This window comes from Nyctereutes procyonoides, unplaced genomic scaffold, assembly GCF_905146905.1.
Source record: "Nyctereutes procyonoides isolate TBG_1078 unplaced genomic scaffold, NYPRO_anot_genome, whole genome shotgun sequence".
Lineage (NCBI taxonomy): Eukaryota > Metazoa > Chordata > Mammalia > Carnivora > Canidae > Nyctereutes > Nyctereutes procyonoides.
In genome coordinates, this window is record NW_026575132.1 from 31,437,585 (window position 1) to 31,461,615 (window position 24,031).

Below are 24,031 nucleotides of genomic sequence, written 5' to 3' on the forward strand. Positions count from 1 at the left end.
AGAAATGGAGGCCTACAGGTTCAAAAAGAATCTGGTCCTCTTGCTTGTAGGACCTTCTCCGTTCCCCCAGGCTTGTTTACTCATTTGGAGCCATATCTCAGGAAGAACACATTAATTTGTCTTAGGTGGCCTTGATTGTAGCTGCTACTTGTTTTGTTTCAGAGCAAACATCAGAAAGGGCAGTGCAGTCCCTAAGGGATTCAGCCCATTTCTGCAAACTGCTTCCAAGTCTGGCTTCTGCAGTGTACATCCTCACACCTGGCTGTACCCAGGTGCAGCCATTCTGGAAAACTGTGGAGGTTCCTCAAAGAGTTAAAAATAGACCTGCCCTATGACCCAGCAATTGCACTGCTGGGGATTTACCACAAAGATAACAGATGCAATGAAACGCCGGGACACCTGCACCCGGATGTTTATAGCAGCAATGTCCACAATAGCCAAACTGTGGAAGGAGCCTCGGTGTCCATCGAAAGATGAATGGATAAAGAAGATGTGGTTTATGTATACAATGGAATATTACTCAGCCATTAGAAACGACAAATACCCACCATCTGCTTCAACGTGGATGGAACTGGAGGGTATTATGCTGAGTGAAATAAGTCAATTGGAGAAGGACAAACATTTTATGGTTTCATTCATTTGGGGAATATAAATAATAATGAAAGGGAATAGAAGGGAAGGGAGAAGAAATGTGTGGGAAATATCAGAAAGGGAGACAGAACATGAAGACTCCTAACTGGGAAACGAACTAGGGGTGGTGGAAGGGGAGAAGGGCGGGGGGGGTGGGGGTGAATGGGTAACGGGCACTGAGGGGGGGCACTTGACGAGATGAACACTGGGTGTTATTCTGTATGTTGGCAAATTGAACACCAATAAAAAATAAATTTATTATTAAAAAAATAAAAATAAAAAATAAAAAAATAAAAACTTTGTCTTTTTTTCTTCTGTTGTCTCTTTTATTTTCTGTTTCAGTTTCTTGTTTTCAACTTAAAATTTATTATACAAGTAATAAATATAGAAAAGTAAAGGGATTGGGGCACCTGGGTGGCTCAGTGATTGAGTGTCTGCCTTTAGCTCAGATTGTGATCCCAGGCCCAGGGATTAATTTTGGCATTTTTCTGTACAGAAGTGTTAACATTTTCCCATATTGTCAACTTCGTAATTCCTCTTTTTTATGCTTTATTATTGCTGTAAGCCGGAAGAACTGTATTATTCCTCTGTAGATCTGATAAAACCAGAGTCTGCTTTCTACATCTTTTCTCAAACAGAAACAAACAAACAGTTTTTTTCTAATCAACTTATCAGTAGTTTTAACAAATGAAGTAGACTTTGAATTTAAATCCACTTTTCCTGCTACCCCAGTTTGGTCTATGAAGGTGGCTTCCTTCCCCCATGTTGAAATGCTGACTGCCATGTATCCCCTGTTACGTCATGTCAAGTGCATTCCTTGCCTCACACAGTGGTCCACCAGCTCTATTTATTTCCTTTTTGGTGTATTTGTTAACCCCATCTAGTTTTACTTTCTTGTTATGGTGAAGGGTATATATATCATAACCTCTGGTAATGCTGGATCTACCACTTCTCTCCTTCTTTTTCATTAGATGTTCCCATCTTACTTTTCCTTCATATCATCTTTAGGATCAGGTTGCTGAGTTCAAAATGAAAGTGCTTTTATTTTTTAAAAGATTTTATTTATTTATGAGAGAGAGAGAGAGAGAGAGAGAGAGAGACAGAGACACAGGCATAGGGAAAAGCAGGCTCCACGCAGGAGCCCGACTTGGGACTTGATCCAGGGACTCCAGGATCGCGCCCTGGGCTGAAGGCAGGCACCAAACCACTGAGCCACCCAGGGATCCCCAGGAAAGTGCTTTTAAAAGAACTTCTAACCATCTGGAGTTGCATAGGAAGAACGAGATGTCAACACATGGTACTCCTGGGGCCTTGAGCCAAGGCTCTTGGGAGATTCCCTCAACGGAACTAACAGAACTTTGAAAACTGTGAGGACTCCTTCAACCAATGGAGAACTAAAAAGTGCAAACTGGAACATTGCATCTGTCCCTGGAACTGTGTATTGGTGGGCCGCCATGAGACCTCACCCTAGGCTGACTTCTCTTCATGTAGGTGGTTGGTTCTCAGATCCTTTCACAAGGGGGAAGCCCACCATAAGCAGACATATGAACACACACATGCATGCACATACATGCACACACACACACACACACACACACACACAGCTTTATTCAACATAAACCCCAGAATGGAAGAGAGGTCACAACTGCTATTCAAAATGAGTCTCAGGGGCAGCCCTGGTGGCTCAGCGGTTTAGCGCCGCCTGCAGCCCAGGGTGATCCTGGAGACCCTGGATCGAGTCCCACATCGGGCTCCCAGAATGGAGCCTGCTTCTCCCTCTGCCTGTGTCTCTGCCTCTCTCTCTCTCCTCTCTGTGTATTCTCATGAATAAATAAATAAAATCTTTTTTAAAAAAATGAGTCTCAGAAGTGACAGGTGTGATCTTTTTGAAGTTACTTCTTAACTGGGCCAGACCCTCCATTCCATGTTGCCTTCTCAGGGACCCACAGGCTTCTTTCCTGGCTGTAGAGCTCATACGTACATTCTCTGGACCAAGAACATCTAAGGGCTCTTCCATGTGATCATTGTCAAAAGGATGTCCATGCAGAAACCTTGTGGGTTTTCAGACTTTCTCTGTGCACCTAAAACAACAAGCAGCTTTCACTGGCTTGCCTCGCCCTGAGGCCGGCAGCCTTCACTAAAGAGAGCAGTTCAATTGCCTTCTCAATCCCACCAGACAACAGGGATTGTTTTAGCCTCCTAAGAGAGAAATATTTTGTGAGAGAAATAGTCGGACTCATGACACGTGATGTAAAGGCATGTGTGTCACACAAGTCCACATGGAAAACACATTCTAGGGAAAAATGCAAAAATGCACCAAAAGTTGAAACAGACTGATGCAGTGTGAATCTGACCCTCCTAACTGTATGATCTTGGACAAATTAAATAAACCTTTTAAGTCCCATTTTTAAAAGAAGAATAAGAATACCATTCAAAGTTGATATGAGGACCAAATGAAATTATTTGTGGAAACTGCCTATGTACCAATATTATCTCATTGTCTAAAAGGACCAAGAAAATAATTTATTATATAGTTTTAAAGGATGTATGATTCCATCCATAAATAAAGTCCTCCTTATACTCTTCAAGTACTCCTCACTTCCAGAATGAAAGAGATAATCAACAACTATCCTTAATCTTTTGAGGATTGTGGGTCACTTAGAGAACTTAAGGGATATTAGGAGTTGCTTTTTCAAAAAAAAAGGGGGGTGGGGGGTTTCTTTTTCCAAAAGAAACAAGGAAGTCAGTATTCTAACTCTAGAGGTGCTTGGGTGCCTTGAAGCCTATCTATGGGCTTTTCCACAGAGCCCAGGCTATGAACTCACACCTTGAGTACTAACTTGCAGGCCTGCCTTCTCAGCACAGTAGAGTAAGTGACTATGGCAGGCCTAGGCCTAATTACATCCCAAGCCATTGTCCATAGCTGAGAGCTATTCAGTACATCCATATTCAGATACCCTTGCCATGAACTAGTATTTCTCCCCACCTCACCTCACCCCTCATATTAGAGCACAAGTCTGAAAAAGTTACCTGGCTCCTTTGTCTACATGGGAAAAACCAAACAGGACTGAATGCATTCATAAAGGCTGCATCATCTCATTGATATAATGCCCTCCTTTATGACTTAGGACTAAAGTGAATTAAGACTTTGTGAGTCCTGCTTCAACGTGGATGGAACTGGAGGGTATTATGCTGAGTGAAGTAAGTCAATCGGAGAAGGACAAACAGTGTATGTTCTCATTCATTTGGGGAATATAAATAATAGTGAAAGGGAATATAAGGGAAGGGAGAAGAAATGTGTGGGAAATATCAGAAAGGGAGACAGAAGATAAAGACTCCTAACTCTGGGAAACGAACTAGGGGTGGTGGAAGGGGAGGAGGGCGGGGGGTGGGGGTGAATGGGTGACAGGCACTGAGGGGGACACTTGACGGGATGAGCACTGGGTGTTATTCTGTATGTTGGTAAATTGAACACCAATAAAAAATTAATTTATTTAAAAAAAGACTTTGTGAGTCCCTACTACTCACCAAGCAGTGTGCTAAACCCTTAACATGCATTGTCATCTCTTATAATGACAGTATGAGGTGGCTTTCACTATCCCCATTTGGTAGTCAGCTGAATCTTGGATGGTTTCAAAGTCACTGGGTGATCTGCAGCAAATGGCAGAGCCAGGCTTGGATACCCAGGGGACTGCAGATCTCCTGGGACATTTTATAAGTACTGAAATTTGGGGGCTCTTGGCTGCTTGGGTCCTCAAAGCATTGCTCACCCCATCTTCTTTTAGCTCCCAGCCCTGAGAACCCCACTCTAGAAGGACTGCCCTCCACATATAAGGCACCCTCTGCTGGCTCCACACTCCTGTGAATCCATCATTCGTCATCCCCAAAGCTGTCAGTGTCCAACTTCCATATGGATGGCAGGCATGGTCTTCAAAGCCTCCAGGTCCTCCCCTCTGTTAATGTTTTGCTTCCTATTTCAGATCAGAACCAGTCCTTCTGTCACATCTGAATTTCCAATATCCACCCACCTCATCAGCTTGCCTGCCATGGGCATCTAAGAATCTAGGTCAATCATTGCAGGAAAAATGTAGCTAGAGCGCAATGGTATGAAAGTGAACAAGACTGCTTCGATCACACCCAAGTCTTCATGAGCCAATGCCTTGGTAAGTTTCTTTGTGCCTTGAAAATATGTTTATATGGAAGTTTCTTGAGCATTCAGCATTTTAAACTGACTGGAAAAAAATAAATAAACTGACTGGAACAACATACGCTATAGATACTTTAACAGGATTTTGGGTGGTTTGCCAAGTTGTCAAGAGTTTAACCCACTCTGCTCCCAGTCTGACAGTTTTTTTTTTTAAGATTTTATTTACTTATTCACGAGAGACACATAGAGGCAGAGACACAGGCAGAGGGAGAAGCAGGCTCCCTGGGGGGAGCCCGATGTGGGACTGGATCCCAGGATCCCAGGATCATGCCCTGAGCTGAAGGCAGATGCTCAACCACTGAGCCACCCAGGTGTCCCCTAGAATGACAGTTTCTATGATACCTATTCTTTGCTTGTCTTCAGTACCATCCGACTCCAGCTCTCTGACCCAGAGTCAGCTTATGGTGACATCTTCTGTTGACAGATTGACTTTCTTGATCAAGAAAAAGCTCACTGTGTTGAGGCATAGCAGCTGTTGAGAAGGGCCACATTACATGGCCCTTCTCTGAGGCTCTTCTCTGAAATATATTTAGCCTGAGGGCGGGCAGGAGCACACAAAAGAGGAGTCAGCACTTCACAAGCAGCCCACCAAAAGAGAGAAGGTCCACCCAGCCACATGCTGGTGGCAGCAGAAGGGAGCACTGAACACGCAGTCTGAAGAGGGGGAGAGCCAGGGATGTGTGTGACCCTAGAAAAGTCACTGTGTGACCCTGGAAAAGTCCCGAATGTGTCATCTATGAAATGGGAATGACAATGACCTGATCTTTTTAGCATTGTTGTCATGGAACATGGGCCATTGTAAGTGCCCATGATGAGGTGTGACCTCCTGAGGGGGCATAAGGGACACGAATGATGCCCATGGACCATCACCCAGCCAAGGTGAACTCTGAGCCCCACTAGAAGAGTTCAGCACAGCCTCAGTCTACCCAGAGTGATACCCACCTGAGGGTACCGTTATCCAAGTCCACAGCCTCCTCTAGGTCTTCCCATTCACTCTCACTATCACAGACTTCTTCTGCAGGCAAAGACTCTGAGAGGAAACTCCAAGAACAGAACTGTGGCAAGGGAATGGTCTCTGAATCTGCCTCCAAACATTCTTCACAGGGTAGCTGGCTTTCCCATGTAGAGTTGATGGTTAGATATGCTTCATTTTCCACAGTGGAAGAAGAGGCTTTACGTAGATGACCCGTGTCTCCCTCCTCATCATCTGTGTCCAATTCAGGACTAGAAAACAGAAACCCATGTGTCTTCCAGCATTGATAAGAAATTCCTCTCCCCACCTTTCCTTGCTTTCAGGATGTTCATCATGACACAGCATAGGAGAGCCAGACAGTGTCCAAACAGCTCCTGCCAGAGACTGCTCTGAAAAGTAAATAAGGCATGGCCCTGTCTTTGAGGATCCCCTGATTTAGTGGGAAGAGTGAGCAGTGAACAAATGTTAGAATACAGGGAGAGAGTGCTATGGTAGAGGCAGCATAGAGCATTATGGGAGCAGGGGGGCTCCTGACTGAGCCCAGGAGACCACGGAGGACTTGCCAGAGGACATGACATCGAAAACAGAGCTATGACTCTGTTCCAGGACTGATTCTTCATATGGGCGGTTAGGGAGACCTCAGGTAAGTTTATTAACTTCTCTGGGACCTCAGTTTGCTCATCTGAAAAATGGGAAGGTCGAGAAATTTATAGAATTGCTTAGATCACATAATTCTGGTACATACGTTCGTGGTTCCTGGTACAGGAGGAGTCCTCAGTAAATGGGAGAGGCTATCATCATAATGATGACGATTGTCATTTCAACAGAAGGGTTAGGGGGAAAGAGCCCAAGCAGGAGGCTGGGAGCAACTCAAGCAGGTGACCTTCAAAGCACTTCGTGCAAATATCAAGTCCTTTTTGGAGTGCTGAGAAAGGGCCTATTTGTAGAGGCAGCCAGCTGGAGTGACATTTAGTCCCCGTGTGACACAGGAAGTGGATGAGCGATGAGAGAGGCACATTGTCTGACCGTGAAGATTCAGGCACAACAGTTGAAGAACACGCATTCCAGGGACTGCCCAAAGGTCACCCCACATGCTCTCTGATTAGAAAAAGCAGTCCAGACAGATGGCAGAGCACTTTGTACAGCTCTTCAAACATGCAGAGAATGTGGTCAGAAAATATCTGTTGAAAGCCCGGTTAGAGAGGATGAGGAGGAAAATCTATAAGAAATGCAAGCAGATTTAGCTTTTCATCAAACACACGAATTCTCATTTATCAGCCTCCTTCCCCACATCCAAAGCAATGGGTTGCTTTATTACGTACCCTCTGCTCTCCCCTTCCTCCTCCTTCCCTGAAATGTCCCTTTCTTGTAAACTCAGCTCTGATGCCTCTCAATAGCTACAAGCCCCCAAATGCACAGAGGGTCAGTCCTCCCCAGTATAACTGGAGTTTCACCAACCTGAGTTTCACCATCAAAAAGATGTTATTTCTGCGCATGAGACCTACAGGATATATATAAATGTGTATTTCATGTAAATAGATGCACACTCATGTGCATAAAAAGGAGACTGTATGCTACCTGGACTCTAAGAGGAATACTCACTTTAGGAAAGCAATATTTTAAAATCACTAAGCACTTTGGAGGAAAATTGGTTTAAAATCGTAAAGCATTTGACCAAACTGTGGAGAAAATGCATCTCCTTATAAGTATGGAAAGGAACACTGTGGAAGTTTTGTCATGGAAAGGGAAATCAGGGAAGCCTGGGTGGCTCAGTGGTTGAGCTTCTGCCTTTGGCTCAGATCGTGATCCTGGGTCCTGGGGACCGAGTCCTGCATAGGGCTCCCAGTGGGGAGGCTGCTTCTCCCTCTGCCTATGTCTCTGTCTCTCTCTGTGTGTGTCTCTCATGAATAAGTAAATAAAATCTTAAAAAAAAAAAAGAACAGGAAATCCAGCCTCTTGCCCAGGCACTCTCCCCACACCCCCCACACCCTTGCCTCCACAAGCAGCCCACTACCTCTCACACTCCCTCCCTCCCTCCCTCTGGCTGGAGGAGAAGCCGGTGGACAACACATGCCTTGGGCCACTACAATGCCTGACAGTGCCTGACCTCCCACCACCATCCTCCTCCAACCTTTCTGATAAGCTCTTGCAAGAGGTTGAGGTGTCAGAGTGTCTGGAGGGGCCATGCTGGTCCCAAGGGTGACCTTGCATTGTCTCTAAGACATCAAGGAGATAAGTCCAGTGGACTGCTGAGTTTGACGCTTGCATGACAATCCTGAGCTGAAGCCCAGTATTTAGGAGTTATTGGAGTAGTGTGCCTGACCATGTGTGGTTGGCAGGGAGTGAGCAGAGGGCTTAGGGGCATCTCCTGGGAACCTGTAAGTGTGCAGAGAGAAGCCAGCTGCAGTCAACACCAGGCCCCAGTCTGCCCCAGCTCTGCTTTTGGACTACTGCCATTCCTGACCAGGCACAGGCCTCACTCTCTTCCCTCAGGCATGCTTCTGACCTCACAGAGGTTCCTTGTGCCTTCCTATCTAACCAAGAGGCCACTCACCTGGCAGCTTCATGCCTCGGCCAGCTACGCTTATGTCACCGCAGGTATGGCAGCTGCTGTTGAGTTTGACCTATAGCCTCCTACTCATTCTTTGCTATTCCAGAAACAGCACCCTTTCCGGAAGGTGTACTGTAACTTTAGGTTCATTTCAAGGACATTGGCTTCATTTTGCATACTTAACAACCATGAAGACTTACAACATCACTTTCACTAAATGATACTTACATTTTAATTACATGAATTTAACTATATGTGCTAGGAGAGAGAGAGAGAAATAACCTTATACATCCTGCAATGACCAGCTCTCCAATCTATGAGCATAAGCCCTGGAATGAACACAAGTGAAAGCCTCAAATCTGCTATCCCCATTCATTCCTATGAGTCCAGCACATAAAGATAAGTATTTGGCAGACAGCAAGGCCCTTCACTTGAGGCTCAAAGAAAAAGCAATCTCCTCCCACACCAGAGGAGCAAAGAACATCACACCTTCCAAAGTGATGTTCACTTCATGTGATTTTTGCTCAATGCCCTAACTTTAGAAACAAACCTTGCATAAGATGCAACTCCAGCTAAGTGCCTCCAGCAGCAGGCAATTCTAACCCTCCTCCATGAAAATGTATTGTACTACTTTATTAGCATGCTTTATAAGCGCCTACAGTGACATGGTGGCGTCTCTAGTTGTACAGTTGTAAAAGAAAAGAACAAGGAAGGAAAAGTAAAATCTCATCTCCTCCATGAACACTCTGGATTTGCTGGCAGCCACCTGGCTCTAGGAAGGAGCCACCTGGCAGATGGTAAATTCTGGCAATTTACTGGGAATTTCAGTTGATGGGATTCATTCTTTAGCTAGAAACAATCCAAGAAAGGGAAAGAAATTGACTTTTGTTAAGTTCCTGCTGCATGCCAGGTGCCTTGAGAGGACTCAGCAGGTGTTCTTTCTTTTGTTTTTTTGTTGTTGTTGTTGTTGTTTGTTTGTTTGTTTTCTTCTCTGAAACTCAAACTACTTTATTTATTTAAATAATTTTTAATAATAAATTTATTTTTATTGGTGTTCAATTTGCCAACATACAGAATGAAACCCAGTGCTCATCCCGTCAAGTGCCCCCGTCAGTGCCCGTCAACCATTCACCTCTACCCCCTGCCCTCCTCCCCTTCCACCACACCTAGTTCGTTTCCCAGAGTTAGGAGTTCTTTCTTTTGACCTGCAGAGTGTCCTGTGCCACCGTCCTTGTCTTTGTTTATATTTAAGAAGCTATCGTGTTGGCCATGTCTATGTCTTCCTCTGTGAGATTTCTGTTCCTGTCTTTTGCCCATTTCATGATTGCATTGTTTGTTACTTTGCTGTTGAGTTGAATAAGTTCTTTATAGATCTTGGAAACTAGCCCTTTATCTGATGTGTCATTTGCAAATATCTTCTCCCATTCTGTAGGTTGTCTTTTAGTTTTGTTGACTGTATCCTTTGCTGTGCAAAAGCTTCTTATCTGGATGAAGTCCCAATAGTTCATTTTTGCTTTTGTTTCTTTTGCCTTCCTGGATGTATCTTGTAAGAAGTTACTGTGGCTGAGTTCAAAAAGGGTGTTGCCTGTGTTCTCCTCTAGGATTTTGATGGAATCTTGTCTCACATTTAGATCTTTCATCCATTTTGAGTTTATCTTTGTGTATGGTGCAAGAGAGTGGTCTAGTTTCATTCTTATGCTCTGCATCACTTGCCATCAGGGAAATACAAATCAAAACCACAATGAGATACCACCTCACACCAGTGAGAATGGGGAAAATTAACAAGGCAGGGAACCAAAAATTGTGGGACCCAGGAAATTTAACAAAAATCCCCTACCCCTGGACAAGCAGAGCAGGACTGATTCCATTTTGTGCTACACCCGCCACCTCCCGTATGACCCCCACATGACCTGCTTATTGCTTAAGGCGCTGCCCCACCCTAGTCAACCGCTGGGCACACCCTAATCAGAAATTGGCTCATAACAATGTAACCCTGCTTTGTGCCCGCCAAAACTACGCGCCTATTCTGACCAAAGTAATAGGCCAGCTCAAGTGAATACTATAGGGCAAGGTGTAATTCAATCGGCCACCTGCGTGTGGACCGACATGACTGCGCAACTTTCTGCGTATCTCATGGGCCACTGGCCCCTATAAAGCTGCTACGCCTCTTAGTCTAGGGGTCCAAGTCCCTGCTCCACTGTGTCGGGTACACTTGGACCCAAGCTCGAGCTTGTAAATAAACCCTCGTGTGTTTGCATCAGTGTCGGCTCCTTGGTGGTTTCTCGGATTTGCAATCTTGGGCACAACAAAATGTTGGAGAGGATGCAGAGAAAAGGGAACACTCTTACACTGTTGGTGGGAATGTGAACTGGTGCAGCCACTCTGGAAAACTGTGTGGAGGTTCCTCAAAGAGTTAAAAATAGATCTGCCCTACGACCCAGCAATTGCACTGCTGGGGATTTACCCCAAAGATTCAGATGCAATGAAACGCCGGGACACCTGCACCCCGATGTTTCTAGCAGCCATGTCCACAATAGCCAAACTGTGGAAGGAGCCTCGGTGCCCATCGAAAGATGAATGGATAAAGAAGATGTGGTTTATGTATACAATGGAATATTACTCAGCCATTAGAAACGACAAATACCCACCATTTCCTTCAACGTGGGTGGAACTGGAGGGTATTATGCTGAGTGAAGTAAGTCAATCGGAGAAGGACAAACAGTGTATGTTCTCATTCATCTGGGGAATATGAATAATAGTGAAAGGGAATATAAGGGAAGGGAGAAGAAATGTGTGGGAAATATCAGAAAGTGAGACAGAACATAAAGACTTCTAACTCTGGGAAATGAACTAGGGGTGGTGGAGGGGGAGGAGGGGGGGGTGGGGGTGAATGGGTGGCGGGCACTGAGGGGGCACTTGACGGGATGACCACTGGGTGTTATTCTGTATGTTGGTAAATTGAACACCAATAAAAATTAATTTATTAAAAAAAAAAGAAAGGGAGACAGAACATGAAGACTCCTAACTCTGGGAAACGAACTAGGGGTGGTGGAAGGGGAAGAGGGCAGGGGGTGGGGGTGAATGGGTGGCGGGCACTGAGGGGGCACTTGACGGGATGACCACTGGGTGTTATTCTGTATGTTGGCAAATTGAACACCAATAAAAAATAAATTTATTATTTTATAAAAAAGAAGCTATAGTGAAAGGGAATAAAGGGGAAAGGAGAAAAAATAAGTGGGAAATATCAGAAAGGGAAACAGAACATGAAGACTCCTAACTCTGGGAAACGAACTAGGGGTGGTGGAAGGGGAGGAGGGCGGGGGGTGGAGATGACTGGGTGATGGGCACTGAGGTGGGCACTTGAGGGGATGAGCACTGGGTGTTATTCTATATGTTGGCAAATTGAACACCAATAAAAAAAATAAATAATAAGAAAGAAGCCTCAGGCTCAGAGGAGTCAACACTCCCGACATACTTAGTACATCTTAGTACATGTTAAAGCTGAAACCAGCTATATGCTCAAGAAGTCTGTGCTCTTTTGGTTCCAAACTGCCGAAAGACAACTTGACTCACAGGTGCCAGAAAGGAAGAGGTATTTGCCTGGAACAGCCACCTCAGAACTGAGGTGCATACACTTGTAAGAGGAGTCTGCAAAGAACCACAATCCTACCAGGAACTGGGGGACTATGTTCAGGGACTGTGGGGCATGTGACATGCTTTCTTCTTGTAGGGGATGGTCACTATGTATGCATCTAGAGCAAGTTAATAATGTCCTGTTAGAGAAGAAGCTAACATGGTTTCAGTCCTTCCTTTGGAAGGAAAGAAAAGTTCCTGAGCAGGGGAAAAAACATGGTAAAAATGCAGCCAGGAATTGTGAGGAGGCAGAGTGGCTGTCATTACCAGGAGCACCACAGGGAGGTCAAGTCCAAGGGGGAGGTTTTGGCCATGGAGGGAGCCAGAACAGAGAAACAGTAAGGCTGCCTCTTTATGGCTCCATGGACCACCATTGGCCTTGGTAACAAGCATGACTAACTGAATATCAGAAGCTCCACCAGAATGCTCTGGAAAAGCTCTCAAGATTCTTGTATAACTCCAGGAGAGGAGAACTTCCTCCAAAGATGGTATGTTTTGGACATCAGGTATACCGTTTCAAGTAGGAACACTAAAGCCAAATTTAATTTGATCCAAAAAATAATATGATGTTTCTTACAAAAATAATGACAAAAGATAGGAGAAAATAGGCATACACTTAGAAGTAGAAGATAGAAAAAAAGGCAGATTTCACCCTAATATAAGCACTTTCTGGTCAACAAATACATGATGATAAAATAAGTCACTTTAATAGGTAGCAAGTTCTGCATCCCTGGAGGTATTCAATCAAAAGCAGGTCCCCTGCTTCAGGGATAGTTTTCAGCAGGGAGTATGAAGTCTGATCAGATCATTTTTGTATTTATTCTGTGACTTCATGAATGAAACAGCGACAAAACTAAAATTAGTAAAAAAAAAAACCACATTAATAACTGCTAACTATATTAGTTTAAAAGTACATGGCAAGGGATCCCTGGGTGGCGCAGCGGTTTGGTGCCTGCCTTTGGCCCAGGGCGCGATCCTGGAGATCCAGGATCGAATCCCACGTCGGGCTCCCGGTGCATGGAGCCTGCTTCTCCCTCTGCCTGTGTTTCTGCCTCTCTCTCTCTGTGTGTGTGACTATCATAAATTTAAAAAAAAAAGTACATGGCAAGTCAAACTCCAGGCTTGTAGCTAAACCCAGAGTAACTCTAAAATCCAATAATCCAATGCTCAGGGTTTCTGTCCATCATCCTGAACTCTCTGGCAGTAAAACCTTTAAAATTCCAAGAGAGTAGCCTCATTCCTATAAGGAAATCGAGTAGGAAAACATAAATGTTTCCTATAAGATCACACTAATAGTTGTCCTCGGGTAAACCTCTGGAGGTTCTTTCCTTTATCGTGTGACCAAGTACATCAATTCCTGCTTAGAATACAATTGTAAGAAATGATAATACATGTGTATTTATGCATTTTCAGACAATGAAAATGAATACCACTGATGAATGTGCTTGCCCACTCTGTTTTACTTTGCAGACTAGTTAGTTTTTGTTTGGTTGGTATGGCATTCTTATAAAAATTGTACCTGAATGCTTTTATTTATTCATTTATTTTGAAGGGGTGAGAGGTCAGAGGGAGAGAGAGAACCTTAAGCAAACTACCCTGAGTGGGGGGCCGGATGTGGGGCTGGATCTTACCCTCGAGATCATGGCCTGAGCTGAAATCAAGAGTCGAACACTCAACCGACTGAGCCACCCAGGAGCCCCCTGAACATTTTTGGGGAACATGTGCCCGGCTCCTATTAGTCACAGATCTCACCTTGCCTGATTGCATGAAATGGGCTGCTTCATTCTTCATGTCACCTACCAGGCCCTATAGATCTGCCCTAGTCAGCCTTCTAGGATGATCAACAAAAAAGAGCCATTTCATAGCAGTGGGCATATCCAGTGTCAAACACAAGCTACCCTTCCTTATCATTTGCCTGCTTTGTGCCCATGCATCCAGCTAGCACATGCCTTGAGGCAGTATCTCACCCTTTCTAGGTATATGAAACCTTCTCTCTGTTCCTAACAGGTTCCTGTGCACCTTAGTATATGTGATAAATACTGTCAAACTGAATCACCCAGAATGTTTTCCATCAGAACAGGATGGAAGACCGCAAATACTTGGGGGTGGGGCACAAAATGAAGGCTAAGTTAAAAATGGCTATTAAAATGAATGTTTCAGTCCAGTCTTTAAAGATAAAGACAGGGATCCCTGGGTGGCGCAGCGGTTTAGCGCCTGCCTTTGGCCCAGGGCGCGATCCTGGAGACCCGGGATCAAATCCCACGTCGGACTCCCAGTGCATGGAGCCTGCTTCTCCCTCTGCCTGTGTCTCTGCCTCTCTCTCTCTCTCTGTGACTATCATAAATAAATAAAAATTTAAAAAAAAAGATAAAGACAGATTTTTTTAAAAAAAAAACTGCTGTCAAGGGATCCCTGGGTGGTGCAGCGGTTTGGCGCCTGCCTTTGGCCCAGGGCGCGATCCTGGAGACCCACGTCGGGCTCCCGGTGCATGGAGCCTGCTTCTCCCTCTGCCTGTGTCTCTGCCTCTCTCTCTCTCTCTCTCTCTTTCTCTCTCTCTCTCTCTCTGTGACTATCATAAAAAAAAACTGGTGGTGTCAATTATCAAGTATTATATTAGCAATAAAGAGGGTGATGTATACAAGGAACTTCTTTCTTATCACAATGCTTTAAATTTTTTTTATTTATTTACGATAGTCACAGACAGAGAGAGAGAGAGAGAGAGAGAGAGAGAGAGAGGCAGAGACACAGGCAGATGGAGAAGCAGGCTCCATGCACCGGGAGCCCGACGTGGGATTCGATCCCGGGTCTCCAGGATCGCGCCCTGGGCCAAAGGCAGGCGCTAAACCGCTGCGCCATCCAGGGATCCCCACAATGCTTTAAAAGGCCATGCAGGAGGTGGGGTGGGGGGCCTAGGTGGCTGGGTCAATTAATTCCAACCTTGATTTCGGCTCAGGCCCTGATCTCAGAGTCATGGGACCGAGCTCAGGAGGGAGTCTGCTTGAAGATTTTCTCTCTCCCTCTTCCTCTACCCCTTCTTCCTCTGCAGTCTCTCACTTGCTGTCTAAAATAAATAAACCAATCTTTAAAAAACTAAAAATAAGGCCATGCAGGATGTAGCGCAAAGGTTTGTATGCTGGGAGAAACACCTAACACCTGCTATCTGTAGGTTCCAAGGGTACAGGAGGACCACCGAGTGAGGTTAGTTTTCCAAAAGCTCACTGTGGTTGCAACAGCTCCAGACCTATGCTTCTCTTTTTTCTGCCCCACCCCTCCCACCTCTGCCAAATGCCTAGAATAGTGCTGGACCCAGTAAGCATCTGAACACCGTTATTAACTGCTTGATTGTAATTTCTAGCAATGAAATGCTATTTACAAAGTATCTGCAAATGTGGTGATTCTTACCTTTCAAGTCTCCTGATATCACAAACTGAATAACAGTTTTCCCTTATATCCTTTTCCAAAGAGGTGGCCAAATTGGATGCATCCATTTCTTGCTGCAGTCTGCATAAGTGAGGGTGGGAATCCTGAGGATGCATCGAGGAAGTGGCCCAGGATCTCTCTAGGTCTTGGTCCCATTGTACCTCCCCAGCGGCTCTTTGGAAAGACTCTGGCCCAGGAGCCAGGCTTTTTCCTGCATCTGGGGAGGCACTCTCCCTTTGGCTATATTCTTGATCCAAACTGGGGCTCTGCTCTGAGTCAGTGCAAGTTGCCCTGGTGAATTCTTTGTCTGATGAGAGCACGGGTGTCTATTAAAAGAAATGCTAAGGGTTATTGGATCCATGGTGCATATTAAGCAAAATCTAAAACTTACTTCTTTAAAACATAATCATGGTTTTTCTTCCATGTGATTGTGGGGCAAAGCAGTTCAGAGATGGGCTCTGGGTCAGTTTCCCTCTGTCAGGACCCCAGCTCCCACTGGGCCCTAGGTGACACAAGTAACCATCTCTAAACCACTTAGCTTGGAGCATTGGAAAAATAATGTAAGCGTTATTTTTTTAATATTTTAAAATTTTAAAAAATCAAACTCAACACCCAAAAAACAAATAACCCAGTTAAGAATTTGGCAGAAGACATGACTAGACACTTTACAAAAAGACATCCAGATGGTTAGCAGACATGTGAAAAGATGCCCAACATCACTCATTATCAGGAAAATGCAAATCAAAACCATGATGAGATACCATCTCGCACCTGTTACAATGGCTAAAATTAACAACACAAGAAACAACAGGCGTTGGTGAGAATGCAGAGAAAGGGGAATGCTCATAATACTGTGGTGGGAATGCAAGCTGGTGCAGCCACTCTGGAAAGGATAGAGGTTCCTCAAAATATTAAAAGTAGAACTCCCCTAAGACCCAGCAATTATACTGTGAGGTACTTTCACAAAGGATACAAAATACAGATTTGAAGGGATACATGTACCCCAATATTTACAGCAGCATTATCAACAATAGCCAAACTATGTTTGAGAGCCCAAATGTCCATCTACTGATGAATGAATAAAGATGTGATATATATAAATAATATATTAATATTATTATGTATATTATGTATATTGTATAATATATTAATATTATTATGTATATATATAATATATATATTATGTATAATAGAGTAATATTCCATTATATATATATATAATGGAATATTACTCAATCACCAAAAAGAATGAAATCTTGCTATTTGCAGCAACATGAATGGAACTAGAGGGTATTATGCCAAGTCAGAGAAAGACAAATACCATATGATCTCACTCATATGTGGAATTTAAGAAAGAAAATAGATGAACATATGGGAAAGAAGGAAAGAAAAAAAGAGACGGAAACAAGCCATAAGAGACTCTTAACAATAGAGAACAAACTAAGGGTTGATAGAGGGGAGGCAGGCAGGGGGGATGGGCTAGATGGGTGATGGGGGGATTCAGGCACTTGTTGGGATGAGCACTGGGTATTGTATGTAAGTGATGAATCACTAAATTCTACTCCAGAAACCTATATTGCCCTGTATGTTCGCTACCTAAAATTTAAATTAAAAAAAAATAACAATGAAATAAATAAAACTTAAGAAAGAAATTACTTAAACTTTAAAAAAAGAAAACTTAAAAAATATGGAAACAAAAATAACAATGACTCTTTGTCCCACTTCCCAGTAAGAAATGAATTTCATAAACTCTTATCTTCACCTGTCCTCATTCATGACGGCTCATTCTCACAGCCTCATCCCCCTTCCCATCCTGATTCCCTGCTCTGGGGGGCTCCTCCTCCAGACTTGATTCCCTTCAACTGCTGACATCCCTGTTGGGCCTCTTAGGTTCTGACTTTAATGACACACTGGCACACTAACTGCTCAACTTTCTATAGGAAGAAAACAAATTTATACTTCGGTGAAAACTATGCATTGTTTACAGCACAACCTTCTGGGTCATCTGCTTCTATGTATTCTTTGCTTTGAGCTATTTCATAACTCTATAAATAAATATGTTGTTCTTTGAAATCTCTTTTGGACAAGGCAGTTTTAACATCTGCCTGGTTCCCTCTTTGAACAAGTTAGATAAAATCTTTTACATATACTCACTTTTACATCTATGTGAGAGTTGAGTTTACTTTTTCCTGAAAATCATGTTTTAGCACTTCTAGCCCATGACCTATACCCCTGACATTATAGGGGCACATGGACTGTAGAGCCTGCTGGGGCTGGGCCCCCATCTTTGCCCTCTCCAAAGCAGAGAAATCATTATTCTGCCACCCACCCTGGCAGTCTCCTCACCTTGCTGATTGTCCATTCCCCAGAATGAGGTGGAGGGTGGGAGGGAATATGCTTCCAAATATGCACTTTATTTAATTATAAATCATAAACTCATAACTTTACCGATAAACAATGTAAATTATAAAGGACATAACAAAAATTAAAATTTGAAGTGGATGAGATAAAAAATAAATAGTAAGAACAGTTATATTTTCTCTCATACCTTTAGGGGGACCTCCAAAATCTCATTTTCAACCATTCCTCTCCCTCCACCTCATCATCCCCAGTCCTCACTCTACAGCAATCCTCACCCTCTTTGAAGCTTCCAGTCAATGGTGCATTGTCACCACCACATTCCCCACCACCACCTTCTTCTTCTGCTAAGAGTCCATGCTTTTGCCCCATAAACATTCCCTTAGAAATAAAGAAGATCCTGAGCTCCCATTCTGTGTTACGTGCCTCCATTGTCCTCTATTTTGTGTGATGTGAGGAGCCATACTGTAACTCCACTCTGTGTGGAGTGGCCTGCTTCTAAGTCACTGGCTGATGCCAAGTGTATGAGCACAAGAGTTAAATGGGCACTCAAGACTTCCAGATAATCTTTCTTTATTTCTTTAGTGAAGTCAGTTGTCTATTCTCCCTAGCCTCTACATTATTTCTCATGTCTTTCCTCAACCACCGCCTCCCAGACCTTACCTCTTCCTTCACATTCAAATAAGAATCCTTCACCTCCCCACAGCAAAGTCTACCAGCTAGCCAGCAGCCCTATTGCCACCTCCTACAGCTATCTGCAATTCGTTTCTCAGCTCCTCAGATGCATGCTTATACTCACTCTTTCTGTATGTGTCTCGTTGTTTGTCCCTGCACCTACTCCACCCACGCATCTATCTCTCCATCATTCATCAGAAACAGTTCTGATCAGGGTCTCTAGGGACCTGCATTTTCCTAAAGCCAAAGGACAAATTCCTGTCCTCACCTCATTCTACCTCTCAGCAGCATGCAACATAAGTGTTTTCTTCCTCCTTCTTAAGAACATCCTTTACACACTTAACACTACTTGAATATGTTTGCTCTGAACTCTACCCTTCCTTGGGTTTCCCCCCACCTCCCAGGCCCCTACTACCATCTCATTTCTTTGAACTGGACCTTTCAATGTTGGGGGTGTCCCAAGGCTTACTTCTCTGCACTCTTTCCCAGGGTGATCTCATCCATTTCATGGCTTTAAATAATGTTATTTGCTGACAATTCCCAAATCTACATTTTCCAGCCCTGATAGCATGCCAATTCTCCACAAATACCTGCCTAATTGACATCTCCACTGGCTGTCCCATAGACATTTTAGTTCTATGTGCTACCAAGAACTATTGCTTCTCTTCTACCTACATTAAATTGCACTCTCTATACACTCCCTAGCTTGGCAAGTGGTATCATCATTCAACCTGTTGTTCAAGCCAAACTTTGCTCTCTTCCCATGTGACCACATCTAAGCCAAAAGTAATCCTTTGGGCTCTACCTCCTATATCTGACTGCTTCTTACCAACTATTTGGCTACAGCCTGAGTCCAAGCCACGATATCTTATTTGAATGACAGCTGGCTCCAGTCCATCTCCAGTTCAGTGGTATTCCTGAAGTATAGGCCAGATGAGGGTATGCTTCTGCCTAACCCTTCACCCTCCCACTACTTCCAGTTAAATGGCTTCCCACTGAAGCCAAAATTTAATCAGCACATTGCCAAGACCTACAAGGCCCTAAGTGAGGTGGCCCCTGACTCATTCTATAGCTTTTTCCCTTCCACACCTGTTATCTTTTTGTCCCTCCAACATCCAGGTTCATTCCCATCTCAGAGCCTCACACTTGCTATCACTTCTGCCTGGAATGACTTACTCCAGATGTTTGTATGGCTGCCTCCTTTCTATAACTACTGTATTCTAATTAGGAACTAAATGCCCCCTTCCTTGGTCTTCTATCTGACCTCTGAAGCCACATGAATGACTGAAAATTCCTCTTCCTCTTGTCCTTCAAGTATGAGGAGGGAGAAAGCATGCCCACCATACCTCACTCCAAGCCTTCCCACTAGACTCTTCTGGGCCCTTCTAAGTGGAAATATTCTCCAGAACAGAAGGACCATTTTTTCTTGGCATTTCCTAGATATCTCAACAAAAACATAAGCACAAAGCCCTCGGCCTGATCTTTGTGCATGTGAGGTTTGACCTTCTCATTCCCTGGTCAGTTGCTCAATACAACTGCCATGTCTACCTTCTTTTCCAAACTGACAGCTTTCTGATTTCCTTTCCCTGGCAATTTTCTCACTGAAGTCTGTATCAAATGACATCTTGAGTCCAGAGAATCAAAGGATTGGGTCACAAAATCCTCTGTGATGTCTCTAGTGATTGTCACCCTCAGTGATGAGTGATCGATTTTATTCACGTTTTATAAATAAGGAATCATGAGGCTTAGGGAATTTGGGAAATTGCCCAAGGTCCAGGTAGTCAGCAAGTGGAAGAGCAGGCAGTCAGCAAGAGGAAGAGCAGGTGCAGGTGATTGCAGGGTACTCACACAGATGCCTTCACAGGACGAAGGCCCTCATCCGCCAGCTGCAGGGAATGCTGGTTACCGACAGCTCACAGCTAGCCCCTCTCCAGGAATCGTGCTCCACTCAAGGGAGCTGTCTCAGCAAAGTTAGATCCCCTCCCTTGGGGCAGCCCACACCCCATTGCTGGTTTATACAAAGTGCAAAGCCACAGGCTCTCTTGCCCCAGACCAGGACAGCTCTGAGGGGGCCATCCCAGCTCAAAAGCTCCCTGTAACATAAGCAGAGGAGGCCCCTGTTGCAGCTGCAGCATGTTAACTTCTCCTTCCACACAACCCTGCCTTCACAGGGGTATTTCCAGGAGCAGGCCCCATAAACGTCCTGCACTCAAATCTCTGCTGCAGCTTCTGTGTCCCAAGGAGCCAACGGGTGGCATTATGATGATTAATTTTATCTGTCGACTTGGCTAGGCCGCAGTACCAAGATGTGTGCTCAAACACTAGTCTAGATATTTCTGCAAAGCCATTTTTTAGATGAAATTTACATTTAAATCAGCAGACTTTGAGTAAAGCAAATGATCCTCCATGATGTCGGTGGGCCACATTCAATCAGTTGAGGGATTAGGATAAAAAAAGACTGAGATCTCCAGAAAAAGGAGGAATTCTGCTTCCAGCCCGCCTTGGGACACATGCTGCAACATGGACCCCTCCCTAGGTTTCCAGCCTACCAACCTACCCTGCAAAATTTAGACTGGCCAGCCCCCACAATCATGTGAGCCCATTCTTTAACCACTCCCATACCTCTGCACACACACCTAATTGATTCTATTTCTCTGGAGAATATAATACAGGTGTCAAAGCAAAAATTCTGAATTTTTCTGATTTCAATGCTTCTTCTTTGCTTTGACCATGCATATCTAATTCATGCTTTGAAGCTGGACCTACATCCTGTTCTCCATTTCATCCCTCCAAATGGAAATTTGTACCTTTCCTCAGTCTGGTTTTGTATTGCTCCTGATTTCTCCCCTCTGATGCTGTGTCCGCCAGAAAGCCTGGCTCTAGAAGTTTCACAGACAAAAATCTATATATATGACTATCTACAGGAAGACACAAACATTGGAGAGGCAGAGTGGGGGCGGGACAAGGAGAAGATGGGCATAGGTTCTCATTAACTTCTCACAGATTAACTGAGGTTTGGAGGCTAGATATTTTCCTGCCCCAGTGGAAGAAGATGGCATTGAATCCTGCCTAAAAAAAAAAGTTGGATTTCTCAGGACCCACCAGACAAGAAAAGAGGTGCTTGAAGGCACTAGAGGGCATCGCATCTTACCTGCCATCCCTGGTCTATCTCAGGCAGTGCACCTGGAGAGGGTCGGCAAAGTAGGAGCATGACTTCCTGTGAGGCCCCTCGAAGTAAGTGGAGCACCTCCTACAAGAAACCAGAATCTGTGGTTGGATATGGTGGTATATCTCTCTGGCACTGTCCCCTTAATTTGCTTCTCGGCTCCAGAGAACTCTAGAGAATACTGTTATGGGCCTGATTTCCTAAGGTGAGAGAATCCAAAACCACTGACCTGAGGTTCCCATGAAGGTAACACACACACCCATGCTGGGCTAGAAGTGACCAGGGTCTGCCCAGGGCCTTTTCATGGCAGCACCTGTCAGTACTGATGCCTTTTCTTTACTGAGAGAGTGACTCAAACAAATAGCTATTCATCACCTCAAACTTCCTCTCCTCTCAGCAGCCCCCTCCTTTCAGGAGCCATCAGCATGTACACCCCACCACCCCAATCTCTAAAGCTTGATCCTTGGCCCTGAGCTGTCCTCCACAGCTCAGTTCAGGCACTCAGAACTTCTCACCTATGAAATTGCAGTGCCCTCCTCTCTGCTCCTTGCCTCCTCCAGTGTCACTCGCCCCCCCCCACAGTGTTCAAGAGAGCTCTTTCCAAAATGCAGACATAACCAGGTCCCTCTCCCACTGAACCCCCTCTCTGTCTCATGTCACATTCAACAGGCTCTGCAACACAGCACACAGGACCTGTTCTTACCTGCTGCTGCCTCTCACCCCACTCTCTCTCTCCCACCTGCTCCCGCTGCTCCCACATCCTAAGCTCCAGCTATGCTGAGCCTCTTCCTCCAACCCACTTTCTCAGAGCCCAGGGCTTCAAGTTGCCTTGGTAGTTCCTATTTCCTATCTACACCAGGATTTCTCAAACTCTCAGTACTGACATTTTAGGCTGGATAACTCCCTGTTGTGGGGGCTGCCTTGTTCATTGAAGAATGTTAAGCAACATCTCTGGTCTTTGCTCACTTGATGTCCCTGACACCTGCCATTGTGACAACCACAAATATATCTGAACTTTGCCAAATGTTCCTTGAAAGGCAATATGATTCCAACTTGAGAATCACTGATCTGGACACCACCTAATACCCCCTGAGTGGCAATGGACTTCCACAGAATGTGCTTCCTTGCACTGTTCCCTGGGGCAAGCATTTTTGTTTCTCATGACACTTGTTTTACACAGTCATTTCTGTTTTCTTGTTTGTCCCACCCCACTACAGGCTCTGAGAATATATGAACTCGTGCCTCTGTGTCTTTAGCTCCTCACAGAGCTGCTGACCCAGGTTTGGTTCTCAGAAAATAGTTCTTGGCTCACAAAATAAAGAGATAAAAGTATTGCCACCCAACATATGCCATCCTGGGGATTTTCCATCCCTCACCATGCAGCCCAAAGCCATTCTCCACCTTGCTCTGTGTTCTGGAGGTGGGTCTGTGCAGACTGCAGAGAAGCTTCCTATTGGGCTCAGCCAATGGAAGCATGGGTAGGGATCAGAGCTAGGAAGAAAAGGATGTGGGTACGTATTTTCCCACCTTCCTCCACATGGGATTGTTACAGAATGGCTAGGTCCCTCAGTAAATGTCATAGCTTATGTCATCAGGTCCACTTCACCAGCTTTCTCAGTTTCTCTGGTTGAATAATTGCTCCTTCCTATATGCTTTTGGACTTGGGAGGGGTAGAGAGATAATTGCACCCACTGTTCCTAGCTCCAGGGCTCTACGCTCTCCCTTGAGCTTCCCAACAACCAGATCACAGCCTTATTCAATTCTCCTCATATGACTCACTTTCAATCCAGGACCCTGACTGATGGAATTGTGCAATATTCCATTGAGATACTGTGCTATAACCATTGAGAAGTGTCTACTTTTATTTTAAGTGGGATCCATGCAGGGCTTCAGCTCACAACCCTGATATCAAGACCTGAGTTGAGATCAAGAGTCAGATGCTTAACTGACTGAGCTACCCAGGTGCCCAGAGAAGTGTCCACTTTTTACTCTTTTTTTAAATTACATTTTTTTTATCATATGTAAAAACTGGGACAACCGTTGTATGCAGGACAACCAATGTAACACTACACATCAAAATGTAAATTTAATAGAAAAATGAGAAGAAGGGCAGAAAGGGACCCACTGTAGTCTCTTCAGCCCACACACCCACCTCCTAGAATGTTTGGAGGGCTTTAGTCAGCATACAGCTAGGGTTTGTCTTCAGTTTCATTATAAACCTAATTAGAAGCAAGGCTTACTCAAGGTTAGCTATTCAAGAACTGAGACAGAAAATTAAATGTGAGAATGTTCTACCAATTGCTTTCTTTGTATGATCCAGGTTCCAGGTATGCTTTCAAGAGGCCAGAGTACTCCTTATGGTGGGAGAACCTGAAAGAGGCATGGTTGGTGTCAATGTGCATACATATGGGCTGCATG

General features: G+C 44.5%; 1 protein-coding gene across 1 annotated transcript in view; it reads right to left on the minus strand.

The window, feature by feature from the left end:
* Positions 1–6,980: 6,980 nt before the first annotated feature.
* Positions 6,981–24,031, minus strand: part of FRMPD2 (FERM and PDZ domain containing 2) — a 113,279-nt gene continuing 96,228 nt past the window's right edge. Inside the window, 3 exon segments of the mRNA XM_055344977.1 lie at positions 6,981–7,029; positions 15,397–15,740; positions 21,599–21,697. Coding sequence (XP_055200952.1) covers positions 6,981–7,029; positions 15,397–15,740; positions 21,599–21,697 — 492 coding nt within the window.